This window comes from Coturnix japonica, chromosome 28 (assembly GCF_054131305.1).
Source record: "Coturnix japonica strain WE chromosome 28, WE-NBRP24, whole genome shotgun sequence".
NCBI lineage: Eukaryota > Metazoa > Chordata > Aves > Galliformes > Phasianidae > Coturnix > Coturnix japonica.
The window spans coordinates 5,389,919-5,404,730 of record NC_140690.1 but is presented as its reverse complement, the minus strand read 5'-3'; the positions used below and the strand labels follow the sequence as shown (position 1 = coordinate 5,404,730).

Sequence of the window (14,812 nt, the reverse complement as noted above, 5' to 3'; positions counted from 1 at the left end):
GGGAACCACTGTCCACAGCAGGAAATAAGAGAAGAGAAAAGATGTTTCCTTGGGCATTTGGGTGGAAATCATTCCTGACTGCTTTCTCATCCACCGGGAAAATCTGCTGATTGACAATTTGAAGCTGATAGACTTTGGACTCTGTGCAAAGCCAAAGGTAAGAGTATCTGTTAAATCAAATACAATGTGCCCCCAAGTAATGCATGTTTGACCACCGTATGCAACAGGGGCTTGTCCAAACAAACTCCTTAAAATCAAGCTGTTTCTGTGGCTGACATGTCATTGCATCTTGTTTGGATTGGCCTGAACTGTATGAGAGTGGTTAACAGATGGCTCAGAAGCACAGGTAGATAATTTTCTCTAGCTAGACTCCCTGTTTTCATAGTCTAAGCTGTAGATAATCTTGTAGGTATATCACCTGTCTTATGCAAGGGTCTGTAATAGGAGCATGGGGTTGGTGTGCCTAAGGAACCCTCTAAGGAACTGCATGTAGGATGAGATTGTGGATAGAATAAAATGACTTTTGCAGGTGACGTACAAATCCTGTGATTGCATATGCTTGAACTGAATTGTTTCTTGATCTTCAAACTGATTTCCAGAAGCCTTTATTAACATGTAAGATGGGTGCTGGTAAGAAAGAATGGGAAGACTGCCTTACTGATTCCAAGAGAATTACTTGTCCTCAAATGATTTTTCCTGGCCAAAGTTAGAGCCTCTCACAGGTAATCGAGACCAACAGGCTGTTGTTGCACAATCAACAGGCACAATCTAGATGATCAGCTGAGGAAAATAAAGCATCATGCCAAGGGTACTAGATAAGTGAGCAGCTTGAGATCTGCACATTTATGTGATACTCATGGTCTTAGACAATATTTGTTTAGTGAGGTCACATTGAATGAAAACAAAATCTAAGATTAATGAAAATATACAAAGGAGAAGAAGCCTCTGAGGCTTCTGAAGTGTTATGACCAGAAGACATAAACTCTGTTTTTGAAAGAGCAATTTGCTCTGTTAATTATCCATCATTTTTGTGCAGTCTGTTTTGTCAGACTTGTCTTTAGCTTCCAAGTTGTATGTGAAGACTTGTTTGCACTGTAATGCACAATGTACGAAAAATTGAGAGATGAAAATGTGAAGAGTTTTTCTATCTTTGATTTCATGTCTGGAATTTTGGAACCCACTACTTGCAGTTGTTAATCTGTCCAAACTGGTCTGGTTTGCAATGCCCTCATACTTCTTGAAAAGCTCTGCTGTTAAAGGCAGAACAATTCCTACAAGTGCCATGGCCCCACCGTTGTTCTAATTCTTGTTTCTTTGTTTTCCACACGCTGCTTTTCAAGCCTCCTTTTTCTTTACAGTCCAAGTGAGAATTGCACTGTGAGGTGTCTGAACCTTGTTGTGCCTCTACATAAAGAGAACAGCAGCAAAGCCTGACAGGTGACTGTGCTGACAGCTCTCGTAGCCAGTAACACGTAACTGTGCTAAATCCCTTGTGATGGCTTTGATTTAATTTTTGCCAGTGAAATCCTTGTAAAAGGAACTGCAGCAGTGTGATGAGCTAAGGTGAAGATGCTGGTTTTAGTAGTGCTCTAAGCTGAGTGGAAGGGCAATTGAATGAGGGTTATATGCTTTCTGTGGACAATAAGGTTGTGGTGCTGTTGGGGTGGGTCCAGAGGAGGGGCCACTGTGATGATCAGAGGGTTGGAGCAGCTCTCCTATGAGGAAAGGCTGGATTGTGGCTCTGGGCAGCCTGGTCTGGTGGTTGGCGACCCTGCACATAGCAGGGGGTTGGAACTGGATGATCTTTGAGATCCTTTTCAACCCAGGCCATTCTATGGCTGTACAGTTCCATACTGGAACAAATATAAAATGCTAACTATGTAAAACATGGAGTCAAACCTGTGTGATTTGTCCACACCAGGAGGTGATTAGAAAACAATTTTTTAAGCTACAAAGCTGCTTGCATGAAAGGAAAAGAAAATAAAACTACAAGAAAAAGGGAAAACCTTTCTTCCTGAAAATAGGAAGAATAATGGACCTGACATGAAATTTGGGTGAAGCTGCCTGATTTTATGAAGCTATTCCCATTATTTTCTTGGTGCTGTGTTTCCCAAATGAGTGGTTTCTGGCTGTGCTGCAGCACCAGTCTGCATGTGAACATCAGCTCTATTCACCATCTGGGAAGATTAGGACTTCCCTTCTCCCACCAGCACCACTGAATTACAGTTACTCAGTGGTTAAACAAAGGAATCCTTAAAGAAGGGTTTACAGCTGTCGTGTTATCTGAAGTGCTTGGGGCATTCTGATGCTATTAAGCTCTATGTATTAACAAGTTCAAAAAGAAAAGGTAGGCATCTGATTGTTGTGCCAGTTTCTAAGTTATTTGGAAAGCTGTACCACCCAACCACTCCTTCTGTTTGATGGAGGTGACAAAGCTCAGTTTAATTTCTGACTGCTGTTTAAATCCTGAAGCTGGAGCTGGTTCCTGGAGCAGAAAAAGCTCGGAAGCTGTCCCTCCTACAAGCAGGCACCTCTGAGCAAAATATGACATCTCGATTTCTGATGGTAAGGTCAGGAGATCTGATTCCAGCGTCTAGCTTTCGGATTCATGCTATGTTAGTGGGACCTTTGGCATCTAGCACTGACCAACAGCAACTGACAGGCTGGTAACAGTGCACCCCAAAACAGTTATGTGTCTATTTATGTTATGAGGGAAAATTGCATTGCATTGAGATTTCCTATTTTTACACTTTGCAGATCTAACTCGCTGCTGGAAGAATCCTGTACGCCTTGTTCACACCATTTTCAATGAGCTGGATGAGTCTGTTGTTGGCATTTTAATACCATTGACCAGGCAGGCAATATGTATGGAGTATTTGGCTCTCTCTACAGTCATGAATGTTTGAGTATCTTCAACATGTGGCTCATTGCTTCCATTTCAGGCTGCCCAGAGAAGCTGTGGATGCCTGTCCTTGGTGTTGAAGGCGAGGTTGGATGGGTGATGGGCAGCCTGAGCTGGTTAGTGGGCAGCCAGCCCATGGCAGGGTGTTTAGAACTGGATGATCTTGAAGGTTTCTTCCAACCCAAGCCCTCCCGTGATCCTATGATTCTGTGATTTCATTCAGGTTTATTAAGATGAGATGAGTTCTCCTAAATGCGCTGTTCTCCATATGATTATAATTGGAGTCTAGATGGATGACTTAAACCAGACTCCAAACTTTTTGATGGCCAAAATGAAATGAAATCAATCCTTTACTGTGTCAGTAGTCTGTAACTAGAGCCCATCAGGTAATTCCCAGCCTCCTGCCTGTATCAGTGGCTGCACACGGTGAAAAAGTCTGATGGGATTTTAACCTCTAAAATGTTCCAAAGCAACCAGAGGGTGAATATATTCACTATGCAAATACCTGCAGGAATAAGCTTGTCATGTATGTCCTCAGGTAGCACAGTAGTTAATGGTGGGACTCAGTAGGTCATGCTGAAAGTTGAGTCTGCTGATCTTGAAGGTCTTTTCCAGCCTACATGACCTTATGCTAATATTTCTGTATTTCTTTCTGTTCAGCTCCCAGAAAACCTCCCACCCAGCCCCCAGCTGACCCCGTGGTGAAAAATAAAACAGAAACCTCAGTGACGCTGGCATGGTCCCCTCCGAAGATGCAACGCCCCATTCCAATCGATGGCTACATTGTGGAAGGCAATAAACTAACTGGCTTCACGTGGGTGAGGTGCCACGAGTCTCATGTCCCCGTCCCAGAGTTCACGGTGAGCAATCTGTCTGAAGAGGCTGATGATCAGTTCCGAGTGTCTGCAGTCAATGCGCATGGACAGAGCCCGTCTCTGGAATTCCCAGGGAGCGTGCACCTTGGTAAGCACAAAAACCCCAATGGAAATGGGTCAGTGTGAGCTGAGCAGCTGTGTTGGTTCCCTAAAGATGTTTCATTTGACTTTAAGGATAGTAGTACATTAACACACCAAAGGCTTTCCTTTATTACTAGTTCTCCTGTCAACCTCCAGCTACCACTAAAGTGATACAAGTTCTGTTTCTGTGACAGAGACATGAATATCCTTATCTTTTGATATCACACATGTGCAAGAGGAAGAACTTTCTGTAACAGATCTTAAGCATAGAAGTGCTTCTTCCAGCACTCATGCAAAGGGAGAAGTAGAAATGTACCTATGATTTAATCTTCATCAAGAGAACCCAAACTACTCACAGCCTAATCATAAAGAATATCACCAAGAATGATGGTGGAGCAGACGTGAAATTTGTTGCCGAAAATGTTGATGTCAGCAGCAAGATGAGAGTGAGAGGTGTTTGCTTTGATCCTTCTCCTTTCCTCTTACAGTCAAGGCATAGTTGCTGTGATCTGATGATTAGAACTGGGGCTGCAGGCATTCACTGCCTGTACCAAATACCTGAAATTGCATCCCATGGACTGACGTGAGTCCTGGTAATGACCTAAACATGATAGCACTGAGTGTAGGGTAAGCCAGTCTACCCAGCTGCTTGGTATCTGAACCAGATTGCTTCATGCCAACTGATGAATGTCTGCAGTTCACAGCTACTGGCCAGTGCATTCAGTCAGCAGGTTTTGCCACTGCATCACCATAGAGCAGTACTTTCAGCTCCAGGTTCAGACAGCCTTTCTGATTGCACTGGAATAGTTTAGAAGTAGGGGAGCAATCATTCCAATAATATCTCTGTCAATCAGCTTTGCATGACAAAATAGAACAAATAAACATTCATGATGGGAGGACCTGTTTGTCATTGGGTGGAAACCTCTGCAGAAGCATGTTTAGAGCATTATTAATCAGTAGAAGGAGATGTTTGGTTGATTTTTACTTAGTAAATCCGGCAAGAAGACCAAATGAAATATCTTGAATTGCTCAGCACTGACACAATGATGAGTGCAGGAACAGAAGGTGATACTTTTTCAGAGATGTTGCAGCAAACATTGACCACGTTAGCCTGATATCAATTGAAATAACGAGGCCTTTGCTCCTGACAGGTGCTGCAGTGGGATTTACCAATAAGAGCAAAGATGTAGAAAAGATCTGCGCTCGGCTGCGTGAGGAAGCCAAACTGCAGGCTGAGCTTTCAGACACAGGCGCTACTGTGGAGTGGATGAAGGATGGGAAGGAGATCAAGGCCAGTGAAAAATATGAACTGCACATTGTGGGGAAGAAACACACCCTGAAAATTCACAACGTCTCAATGGATGATGCTGTAAGTTGTCAGTGCATCTGTGAGGGGGATAAAATGCATGAGTTTGCATGATGAGGCTCTTCATCATCTTCTGCTGGCTTGTCACCCTTGTTGATCCATGGAGAAACAAGAAAGGCCTAGAGTAGTGTATGCACTTTGGCATTGGAGAGCTTAATTAATTGCTTCTTCTCAAAGAACAAACTCCAGAGAGTCATGGAGACATCTCCAAACAGAATTGAATAATAGGACTAAATTGATGGAGAGCAGAACTTCCTGCCACGGCTTGTGAGCTAGTCTTAATTTTGCTTTTCTTCTCTCTGTCATGTTAGCATAATATTTCATACTGGCAGGTCTGCCCAAAGAATTAAATGAATTAGCTGATGGACGTTTCCATGTGCTTTGCACTGTAATGTGACTATCAAATGAGTAATCAATGCTGTTATTTTAAAATCTGTGTTGGCAAGCTGTATGACAAACAGCTGCTGTTGGTAGCTTGGTTACTGCAGAATCAGCTTTTGTGTATCTCATAGATAGGGAAGAGACCCTTAAGGGTCAGCTAGTTGGACTCCCTTGCAATGAACAGGTGCACCGCAGCTCCATCAGGTGCTCTGAGCCCTGTCCATCCTGACTTTGAACATCCTCAGGCTCACAAATCTTATACCTATGCCACACACTCGCAGTATTTCACCACTCAGCATCACCACTTGTATCTTCTCTTGCTGTAAATCAGAGCGAGCTGGTAAATCATCTGCTGTGCGGGTCAGCTGTGTCTCTCCCATGGGCATCACGTGGCTGCTGGGAGGCTCTGAAGAGCTGCAGCCAGAGGTGTGTCACCCGCTGGGCCTCGTGCCCAAAGGAGCCCACAGGAAAGTGTTGTTGCAGTTTGTCATGCACTGCACTGCCATGAGACTTGACGTGCCAGACATCCTCTGACACGTGAGCTCCTGCATCCAGGCAGGACATCTGAGACGTCTCCTTCAGCCTGACGTGGCTGCAGTTTCACACTGGTTTTACTAAGGAAGGAGAAGGCACGTGGATGAAACTCTTTTCCTGCTCTTCCTGGCATTAGCTCATAGTACAAGTAAAGCACTGTCAGGTCAAGCCTGGAGGAGTAATGCTTGTCACTGACCTGTTCCTGTTCAGGGTGGAGCTGGAGGGTAAAATAACACAAGAAATTGTCATTGAAATTCAATATCTGTGAAATTCAGCTGGCTGCATTCACAGAACCTGGCGTTAAGATCTGTTTTCTGGTTTATTTCTTGAGCCTATTTTCCATAACCCAGTCCTCATTTATGAACCGAAGCTCTACTGAAAACCTTTCGCTGTGTATGCTCATGCTGCAGTGCAGCTCTTGTGACCTTTAACAACACATTCACATTCCTCTGATCACAGGATCCTTAAGGTTGATTAAGACCCTCTAGTCTGACTGCTCACCCATCTCCACCATGATGCTCACCATCAGCTAGCTAAAAACTCAGCAGAGATGATAGATCAAGCCCAACACTGGATTTGGGATGGCTAGAGATTCCTAAGATATTGAAGGATTGCTTGCAGGTGGTGTTGGCTCAGGTATTCACCCTGCATCCCACCTCCCGTTCTGTTTGGTTGAGAATCATGCATTCTGCAATTTCACTTTGTAATTCAAAGCCCCTTTCTTTATCTGTTGAAAAACTGATCTAAAACAAGCCGAGAAGACTCCGTTGGAACTGGTTGATGCAGAACAAAGGCATCCCCAAAGGACAAGTTGCACTGTTTGATGAACATTATTGGATGAGAGCTAAGCTAAGATTTAAAAAGTTCTGGGGCTGTCTCTGAGCATCAAATCCAGAGGAAGCCTGCATGATTCCCTGAGAATGGATACCTCCTACTTTGGTGTAGGGTGAAGGGAACACTAGCAGTAACTCCTATCACAAAATGTCACATGGCTCAGACAAAATGCCATCAAGAGGGCTTAATTAGGAGCACCAAATGGTCACAAGATGGTCATAGGGCAGGGAAGTAATCTATCTACGTGACATTGATTGATGGTATTAGTTCTAAACAGCTTGACTCTAGAGGGACTGTTCTTCTTTGGTCACCTAGTTTTACAAGAATAGATGACTCCTGTCTATTACAATTTTTAACTCATTATTTGTTCACTGATGCCATAAATGTGCCTGGCATAGCAATTGGCCTTGGTATATTCAGTGACTGAAAGCAACAGTTGTTGCTCTAAGAAATGCAGTACTAAGCTTGGTCTGCCTGTAGCTGACAGCCATCAGCTTGCTCCTCAGGCAGGTTCTGTCTGGATGGAATGAAGGGCATGAAATACTGATGTGCTCTTCAAACGCTGCTTGTTAGCTTAGAGACAAGGTGTTGAATACGTTTGTTCATGCATTGCAAACACGTTACTTATCTGCCTTCATTTTAGCTTCAGAAGAACGTGTGCAGAATACAGAATTGATTAAAAGAAATAAGAACTGTCTGCATAGAACTTACTCTTTCCTTACACAGGAGAATCAAGCACACGTTTGTATGTGAGTACCTCCAGAGGTGAAACTCAATCACCCAAATGTAATGAGCAGAGACATTACAATCAGTTCTAACTGTATCTTCATGCTGTGCTGAATAAGCCTGAGTCAGGATGTAAACCACTTTCTCTTTTTTTCTTCAGATGAAGCCATTAATGTTGTCAACAAGCCCAAAATGACTCCAGAAATATCAGTCAGTCCTGAAGACCTGGAGCTGGTGTGTGAGGTGTCAGCTGCAAGCGGAGCTGTCGTATGGAAGAAAGATCAAACAGAGGTGAAGCAGGACCAGAGGACAACCATCATCTCCAAGGGGACGCACCGCAAGCTCATGGTCAAAAATGTGACCCTGAAAGACCAAGGGAGCTACAGCTGTGAAACAAAAGATGACAAAGCAACATTCCAAGTGAAAGTCAGAGGTGAGAAAATGCTTGGAATCCCAGAGATAAAGGAACGCTTCATTTGGTGTGTCTTGCATTTGGAGGATCAACTGACAGCCTCTCTGGTGCAAAACATTTTGGCTATAGGACTTTCTTGGTCATCTAGTATCATAGCAACACTTTTCTACATGTGATTTACATCCAGGAATGAATTACTGCAACAAAGGGGAGTACAGCTGCGAGGCTGCTGGCTAGAAACTCACCTTCAAGATTCATGTAACTGGTAGGAAACACGTTTTGGTTGATATTCTTTGATTATTCCCTAGTCTGGCTGTGGAAATGTCTGTGTGAACGTGTCCTCTTTATTCTGCCATGAAACTCTTTTGAGAAGGATGAAAAGAAATGCTTACAAACGTGCAGCTAAAATGATTATTTGTTTTTAACAATATTTCATCCAGCTCTTCCCCTACAATTACTTTTATCATCAGCTGTTCATGGATGTCCAACTGTGATTTGTACAATGTGCAACACTGCTCTACCAGTTGATATTTCAACAGTACTATTTACACAGACGTCCTTTTCTGCTCCAAATCCACACCAGCCATGGGAGAGGGAGTAGGTGAGCATCTTCCTCCATTAGCTTGATCTAAATCTGACAGCTTCATCCAATCCAGGGCTTCTCCAAGACCTTTGAAAATTCTGTTACTGTTGAGGAGACAGCAGGCTTCTGGGCTTAGGTTAGAATATGGTGCCCTGTTGATGGGTCCTGAGAGTGTCCAAGCCTTACATAGAGAAAACCATCACTGCTCTTAAGATGTTTTGCAAGCAGGTGAAACTTGATTGAAGTGTGGCAGTGATGCTTTCTGAGATCTCTGGCCCCTCGTTTTTCTACGCTTTTTGTTTGCCTCTTAAGATACAGTGAGCTGCTCTTAATTGTGGCTGTGTCCTTTGCCACGAGCATACCTCTGAGCACACAGTTATTTTGAGCTCCTCTTCTTCCAGTGGCTCGGATGAGCAATTCTGAGAGATATGCAGAATGGGGATGGCTGTGCTGCTGCTTCCTTTTCTGTCTTAGCTGTGGTTTTCCCTTGCAGGGCACAGTTCTCTGCCTGGGCCCAAGTCTGTGTGGGTGTCTCCATCCACAAAGCTGCTCACCGTGCAGGCGGCACAGGCTGAGAGGAGAGGCCAGAGCAGCTCTCCTGTTGCAACACGGAGCAGCAAGATACAAGTGGAGGAAGGGCCTGCAGCTGTACTGAGGAACTTCAACGCAATCATTGATTTTCCATCTGAAAGATAAAGAAAGAGGAATTCCCTTTCCAGCCCCTACCATCATTGTTCGGATGATTTTTATTGGTTTATTTTTTGTCCATTATATCTTTGAGGATTCAACTAACACACAGTTGCCCTATGGCCTCAGTGGAGCCACACAAGGTGCCTTTCCTTCCTGGTTGGGCAGGCAGTCACAAGATGCAGAAAGCCGTGCTGGCGTCTATCCTGTTCTGTGCTGGCTGTACATGGAAATCTTGGGGTTTTCCAGATTTCAGGGCCATGTGCCTGAAACCAATTGTGCTTCTCCTGTAAGCAGAGCTGTTGGTCAGACTTGCTGGCACTAGAAATTAAAGGTGGCAGTGAGCTGAGGCCGAGGAGGTGTTAACGTAAGAGTCAGGGATGCTTTTGAGCTTCCCTTATAACTGTACGGTTCCTCAGAAAGCAGTTACGCCTGCCAGCTCCTTTCCTGTCCGGCTGTGGAGCCTTTGCTCACATGCTCCGAATCTTGCTTGAAATCATTGAGAGGAATGTAGCCAGCAGGACTTGAGGGCTGAGCTGTAGGAATGGAAGCATCCTCTGCTGTTTGAAACAGAGGGTGTTTCTAGGCTGTGTTTCAGCAGAAAGCAGGCAGTGGCGGGAACAGGCAACTATTGGCAAGGGCTCGGTGCAGCTCTTCCCTCATCCTGCACCACGACTGACAGCATGCTCTGTTTTCTCTCCAGACCAAGTTCTTCCAGAAAGAGGAAGGAATCACCAGCTGGCAGTTGGCGTTCCTGCTTCTGCCTGGGCAAACCATCCCCTGTGGCCAAACACCAACTGCAGAGCAGTGCCAGGGAGCCCTCTGAAGTAGAAGTCTTGGTCCTGGCAGGTAAGGGTGCAAATCCAGCTTTCAAAACACTGCTTGTCAGCAACACAGGTAGAATTCATGCTTTCAGTGGGCTTGTACCTCCTTCTGGCATTCAAGCCCGTGCCTGACATCTTTGTTTGACTCCTGTCTTTCCCAGATGAGTCTCACAAGCTGCTTGAAACCTGCTTGACAGGCAGCACCAAGCCTTTGCCTCCTTGGACAGTGAAAGTTTGACGCTAAATGCTGTGTATCTACTCTTTCCAGGTGAATCGATCCCTTGCCAATACAGGAACCCACCAGCAAGTTGCAATGATGCACGTTGTGCTTCCATCAATGGAGTGCAGTTAGGATGCATGAGTCACTGCAGTTCCAAGGACAGCCTTCCACGTGACAGCAATGATGGAGAGAAGGATGTTTGACCTATTCAGTTTTGGGCCCCTCCCTGCAAGAAAACCTTGCGGTTCTGGAACGTCTTCAGCTACAAAGGTAGTGAGGGGTCTGGAGCAGAAACCTTACGAGGAGCTGCTGAAGGAACTAGGATTGTTCAGCTTGGAAAAGAGCAGGCTCAGGGGAGACCTTATAACTCTCTATAACGTCCTGAAGGGAGGTTGTAGTGAGCTGGGGTTTGGCCTCTTCTCTCGTGTGATCAGTTATAGGTCTAGAGGGAATGGTTTTAAGCTGTGCCAGGAAAGATTCAGGCTGGACATTAGGAAATATTACTTCCCCTAAAGGGTATTCAGGCATTGGATAGCACTGCCCAGGGAGGTGGTGGAGTCACTGACCATGGGAGTGCTCAAGAAACGTTTGGATGTTGTGTTGAGAGGTATGATTTATCCGGGAAGTATTGGTAATGGTTGGACCAGATGATTTTGTAGGTCTTCTCCAACCTTGATAATTCTGTGATTCTGAGCTGAGAAACTTTTCTTGCTCAAGTCCAGCTTCCAAGCTTAACCACCTACAATGAAGTTGATGTCGTTTTTCTGGTAGCCCTCAAGACAGTGTCCGCATTTACCCAAAATCAGGAGGTAACCAGCTGCAGTGAAGTGAGCAATTTCAGTGCCTATTTCTGATGGTGGCAATGAGTTCAGAGGTCACACTTAATTGACGGTGCCTGTTTCCATTCTGACAAAGGATGTAGTTGCAGCTGACTTCCCGAGGCTGCCATACGTGGTGGTGACGCAGCCTTGGGCTTCTGCGTTTGCATGACTCCCACCTTTCCTTTCTGTGTCTTGCAGGTCAGCTGGTGCTGGAAGCGGCCGGTATCTGAGTAGGAATGAAGGTGAGTGCAGGAGCAGCTGCTGAGGGGAGGAAGGAAGTCCATGCTAATGAGCTCTGTAGCATCTGCGGGTACGGAAAACGAGGAGGCAGCAGTGATGCAGGGGGCTCCCCAGCAGGAAGCTGTCTGATCCAAATGCTTGCTGAGAGTTTGGAAGCCCAAGCCCTTATGGTCTCTGTAAAGGTGGCTAGTAAAAAGATGTTAACCAAGATGGTGGTAAATAGTCAAAGATTATTAGCAAAGGAAAACTGACCAATGTTGATGCCTTGACCAGAAAGCTGAGGCAGTCTCAACTGGGGAGCAGTCTCCAAGAGATTCTGCCTTAGTGGTGGTCAGCGTTTAAATGAGGTGAGGTCTCAGAAGAGGTGCAGTCGAGGTCCACCCCTTCTGGGAGCACAGCTAGATTACTCTCACCTGTGCTCCCGCAGCTGGCCCAACACTTGCCTCAGCTGATTAATCAGAGGTTCAAGCTGTGATTTCCCATACAGTCTCTAAGCTGAAGGCAGCATCTCCTTGATCTGATGGTGGTGTGCCTGAGTGAGGGAGTGATCCAAGCTGGATGCAAAAGAGTCATCTTGATTTCTCTCCTATTTTACTTCAGATGACACCTATTGGGTGTTGGTTTCTTAAAATTTGGATCTAGGAGGTGGCCTCTCCCTTTGCTTCTGGTGAAAGCACAGATGTGCAGCAGGAGTAGAAGACAAAGAGGTTTTCTTGGTGACAGCAACACCAATTATTTGATTCAAATGTAGAACTGTGATGAAGATGGTGAAGAACAGATCCGCCTCAAAGACATGCTTGATAACATAAGGAATGAGCATGTGATCCAAGACAGTCAGCGTGGCTTTAGCAGGGGAAGGCCATGCCTAACCAATCTGGTGCTCTTCTATGATGGAGTGACGGCATTTGTGGACAAAAGGAAGGAAACTGATGTCATTGACCTGGACTTGAGCAAGATCTTTTACATGGCCCTCCACCACATCCTTATCTCTAAACTGGAGGGATGTGGATTTGACAGGTGGACCACCTGGTGGATAAGGGATTGGTTGAAAGGCCACAGACAGAGGGTGGTGATTCATGGTTCTGTGTCCAGGTGGAGGCCAATAACAAGTGGTGTCATCCAGGAGTCTGTCTTGGGACCAGTGTTTTTTTACATGGTTATCAGTGACACCAATGATGCAATGGAGTGCACCCTCTGCTGTTTGCTGAGTGGTGCGGCTGATGCAGTGGAAGGAAGGGATGCCATTGAGAGGGAGCTCAACCGAGAGGTTGGCCTAGGTGAATCTAATGAGGTTCAAGACAGCAAAGTGCAAGGTTTTGCACTTGGGCTGGAGGAATCCCAGGCATTTCTACAGCCTGGGAGGAGCAGTCCTTAAGAGAAGCCCCGCAGAGAAGGACCTGGGGGTCCTGGTGGATGAAAAACAGAACGTGAGCCATCAGCGTGCTCTTGCAGCTCAGAGAGCAAATGGTCCCCTGGGCTCCATCAGAAGAGGGGATGGCCAGCAGGGACAGGGAGGTGATTGATCTTCATGATCCTTGAGGTCCCTTCCAGCCCGGGCCATTCTATGATTCTGTGATTACACTCGATGTCAGAAATAACGGCAGCTGTACAGAAGCTTGTTTTTTCTTTCTTTTTCTGGCTTTGAAGGAGAAGGGGTGGAGCAAGGGGAGACCCACTGGTCATTTGTCACCTCATGAACAGGATGGATTCTGCATTGACTGTGAAAAACCTGGGCTAGTAGCATGGGCATGTTTCAGGCTGGACTCTTCTTTTGCTGCTTGGTTTCCTTTTGGCTACAGGGAGACAGCTGTCTAAAGGTGTGTTTTCAAACCCACTCTCCAAAACCATGTTTCATTGTTGCAGGTGGTTCAGTGAGCTCTTGCAGTGCAGATGCTGTAGTTTGCTGTAGAATCTGAATGGTTTCTGTTCCTAGGGGAGGACTGGGAGGAGGTAGTGAGAAGAGAATTCAATGCCTAAGGGGAGGGGAGATCGGGGATTGGTGGGAGAGGGAGCCAATAGGAGGGAGAGAGGAGTTGGGCGCAGGGTGATGGTAACACCCATTTGTGATGTCATAATGCCCCTTTGTGACGTCATAATGCTTCTTTGTGATGTCATAATGCTCCTTTCTGACATCACGATGCCCCTTTCTGACGTCACGATGCCCCTTTGTGATGTCATAATGCCTCTTTGTGACGTCATAACGATCCTTTGTGACGTCATAACGATCCTTTGTGACGTCATAATGCCCTTTGTGACGTCATAATGCTTATTTGTGATGTCATAATGCCCCTTTTTGACATTATAGTGCCCCTTTGTGACATCATAATGCTTATTTGTGACGTCATAATGCCCCTTTGTGACATCATATCACCCCTTTGTGATGTCATACTGCCCCATATGAAGTCCAGGCAGAGTCAAAACTTATGGACCTGCACGAGGATCACTTTCAAGACAGTGGCTCTGTTGCTTCAAGCTTATTTGCTTCGTCCTGCCGCCACTCTATTACCAAGTATCAGCAACCTCTTGCATGATTCAACTTGCAAACGTTTGACACTAACCCTTGTGTTTCTGTGCCTTCCTAGATAATTCGAGCCCTTGTCAACCCCAAAGATCCAAACCAAGTAGTGATGTGCAGTGTGTTTCCATCAATGGAGAGTTCTTATTAAGCACAAATTGCTGCAATTCGGATGACAGCCTTCCACATGGTAACAGTGATGGACACAAGGGGCTCATCCACGTTCATGCTCTCATATCTCCTGGCTCTGCTGAAGCTCCTGACCTGAGCCTGCCAGACACAGCAGTCACCTGCCTGGATTGTGACCCAGCGCCTTTGCAGTGCTGCCTATCCCAAGCACAGCCCGAGTGCCCCAACAGCAGCACCACCATGCAGGAGCAGGGCAGCATCAGTGAGGTGAAGCTGAGCATCTTAGATGGGGACTTAGAGTCAGGCTGCCAGTCCCAGGCACCAGGCAGCAGCACCAGCTCTGAGCCACTCTCATCTTGACAAGAGGAGTCCCATCTTCACCCTTGACCTCTCAAGCCCTCCTGTCTTTTATTGAATAAAGTCACTCTCATGCTCAATCATCGCCTTGGCTGCATTCCGAGTCTTCATTCACAGGGATTGGGATGAATGCAACAAACAGCAAGGCAGCTCAGCTTGCAATGCTATGGCTGTGGGGTTCGTGCAGGCAGAGCTCTGGGTTCCCATTTTGCATGGCTTTGGGATGTCAGCAGCAAGATCTCTACCATTTTGTATGGCAGCAAATAATCTCTAGCATCCAGGTTGCTGCTCATGATAATCCCAGTCTTCCTGGCTGTCGCTTTGT

At 45.8% G+C, this 14,812-nt stretch overlaps 1 protein-coding gene across 4 annotated transcripts; it reads left to right on the top strand.

The window, feature by feature from the left end:
* Positions 1-1,971: 1,971 nt before the first annotated feature.
* On the top strand, positions 1,972-14,525 carry LOC146756159 (myosin-binding protein C, cardiac-type-like). 4 transcript variants are annotated; one of them, XM_085524933.1, is made up of 8 exons: positions 1,972-3,865; positions 5,010-5,227; positions 7,860-8,376; positions 8,582-8,712; positions 10,085-10,230; positions 10,474-10,695; positions 11,445-11,488; positions 14,069-14,525. In XM_085524933.1, the coding sequence occupies exons 1-3, from the start codon at positions 3,655-3,657 to the stop codon at positions 7,893-7,895; spliced, it is 465 nt and encodes a 154-aa protein (XP_085381059.1). In that variant the 5' UTR covers positions 1,972-3,654; the 3' UTR covers positions 7,896-8,376; positions 8,582-8,712; positions 10,085-10,230; positions 10,474-10,695; positions 11,445-11,488; positions 14,069-14,525. The 4 variants fall into 4 exon arrangements, 3 of the variants coding, with proteins under 3 accessions (XP_085381059.1, XP_085381058.1, XP_085381060.1); XM_085524932.1 differs by lacking the exon at positions 14,069-14,525 and having other exon boundaries at positions 11,445-11,912; XM_085524934.1 differs by lacking the exons at positions 8,582-8,712; positions 14,069-14,525 and having other exon boundaries at positions 11,445-11,912.
* Positions 14,526-14,812: the final 287 nt, after the last annotated feature.

Coding starts and splice junctions, on each gene's coding strand:
- LOC146756159 (XM_085524933.1), top strand. CDS start 3,655: ATGCAACGCCCCATTCCAATCGATGGCTACATTGTGGAAGGCAATAAA. Junction 3,866..5,009: donor CCCAGGGAGCGTGCACCTTG/GTAAGCACAAAA, acceptor TGCTCCTGACAG/GTGCTGCAGTGGGATTTACC. Junction 5,228..7,859: donor ACGTCTCAATGGATGATGCT/GTAAGTTGTCAG, acceptor TTTTTTCTTCAG/ATGAAGCCATTAATGTTGTC.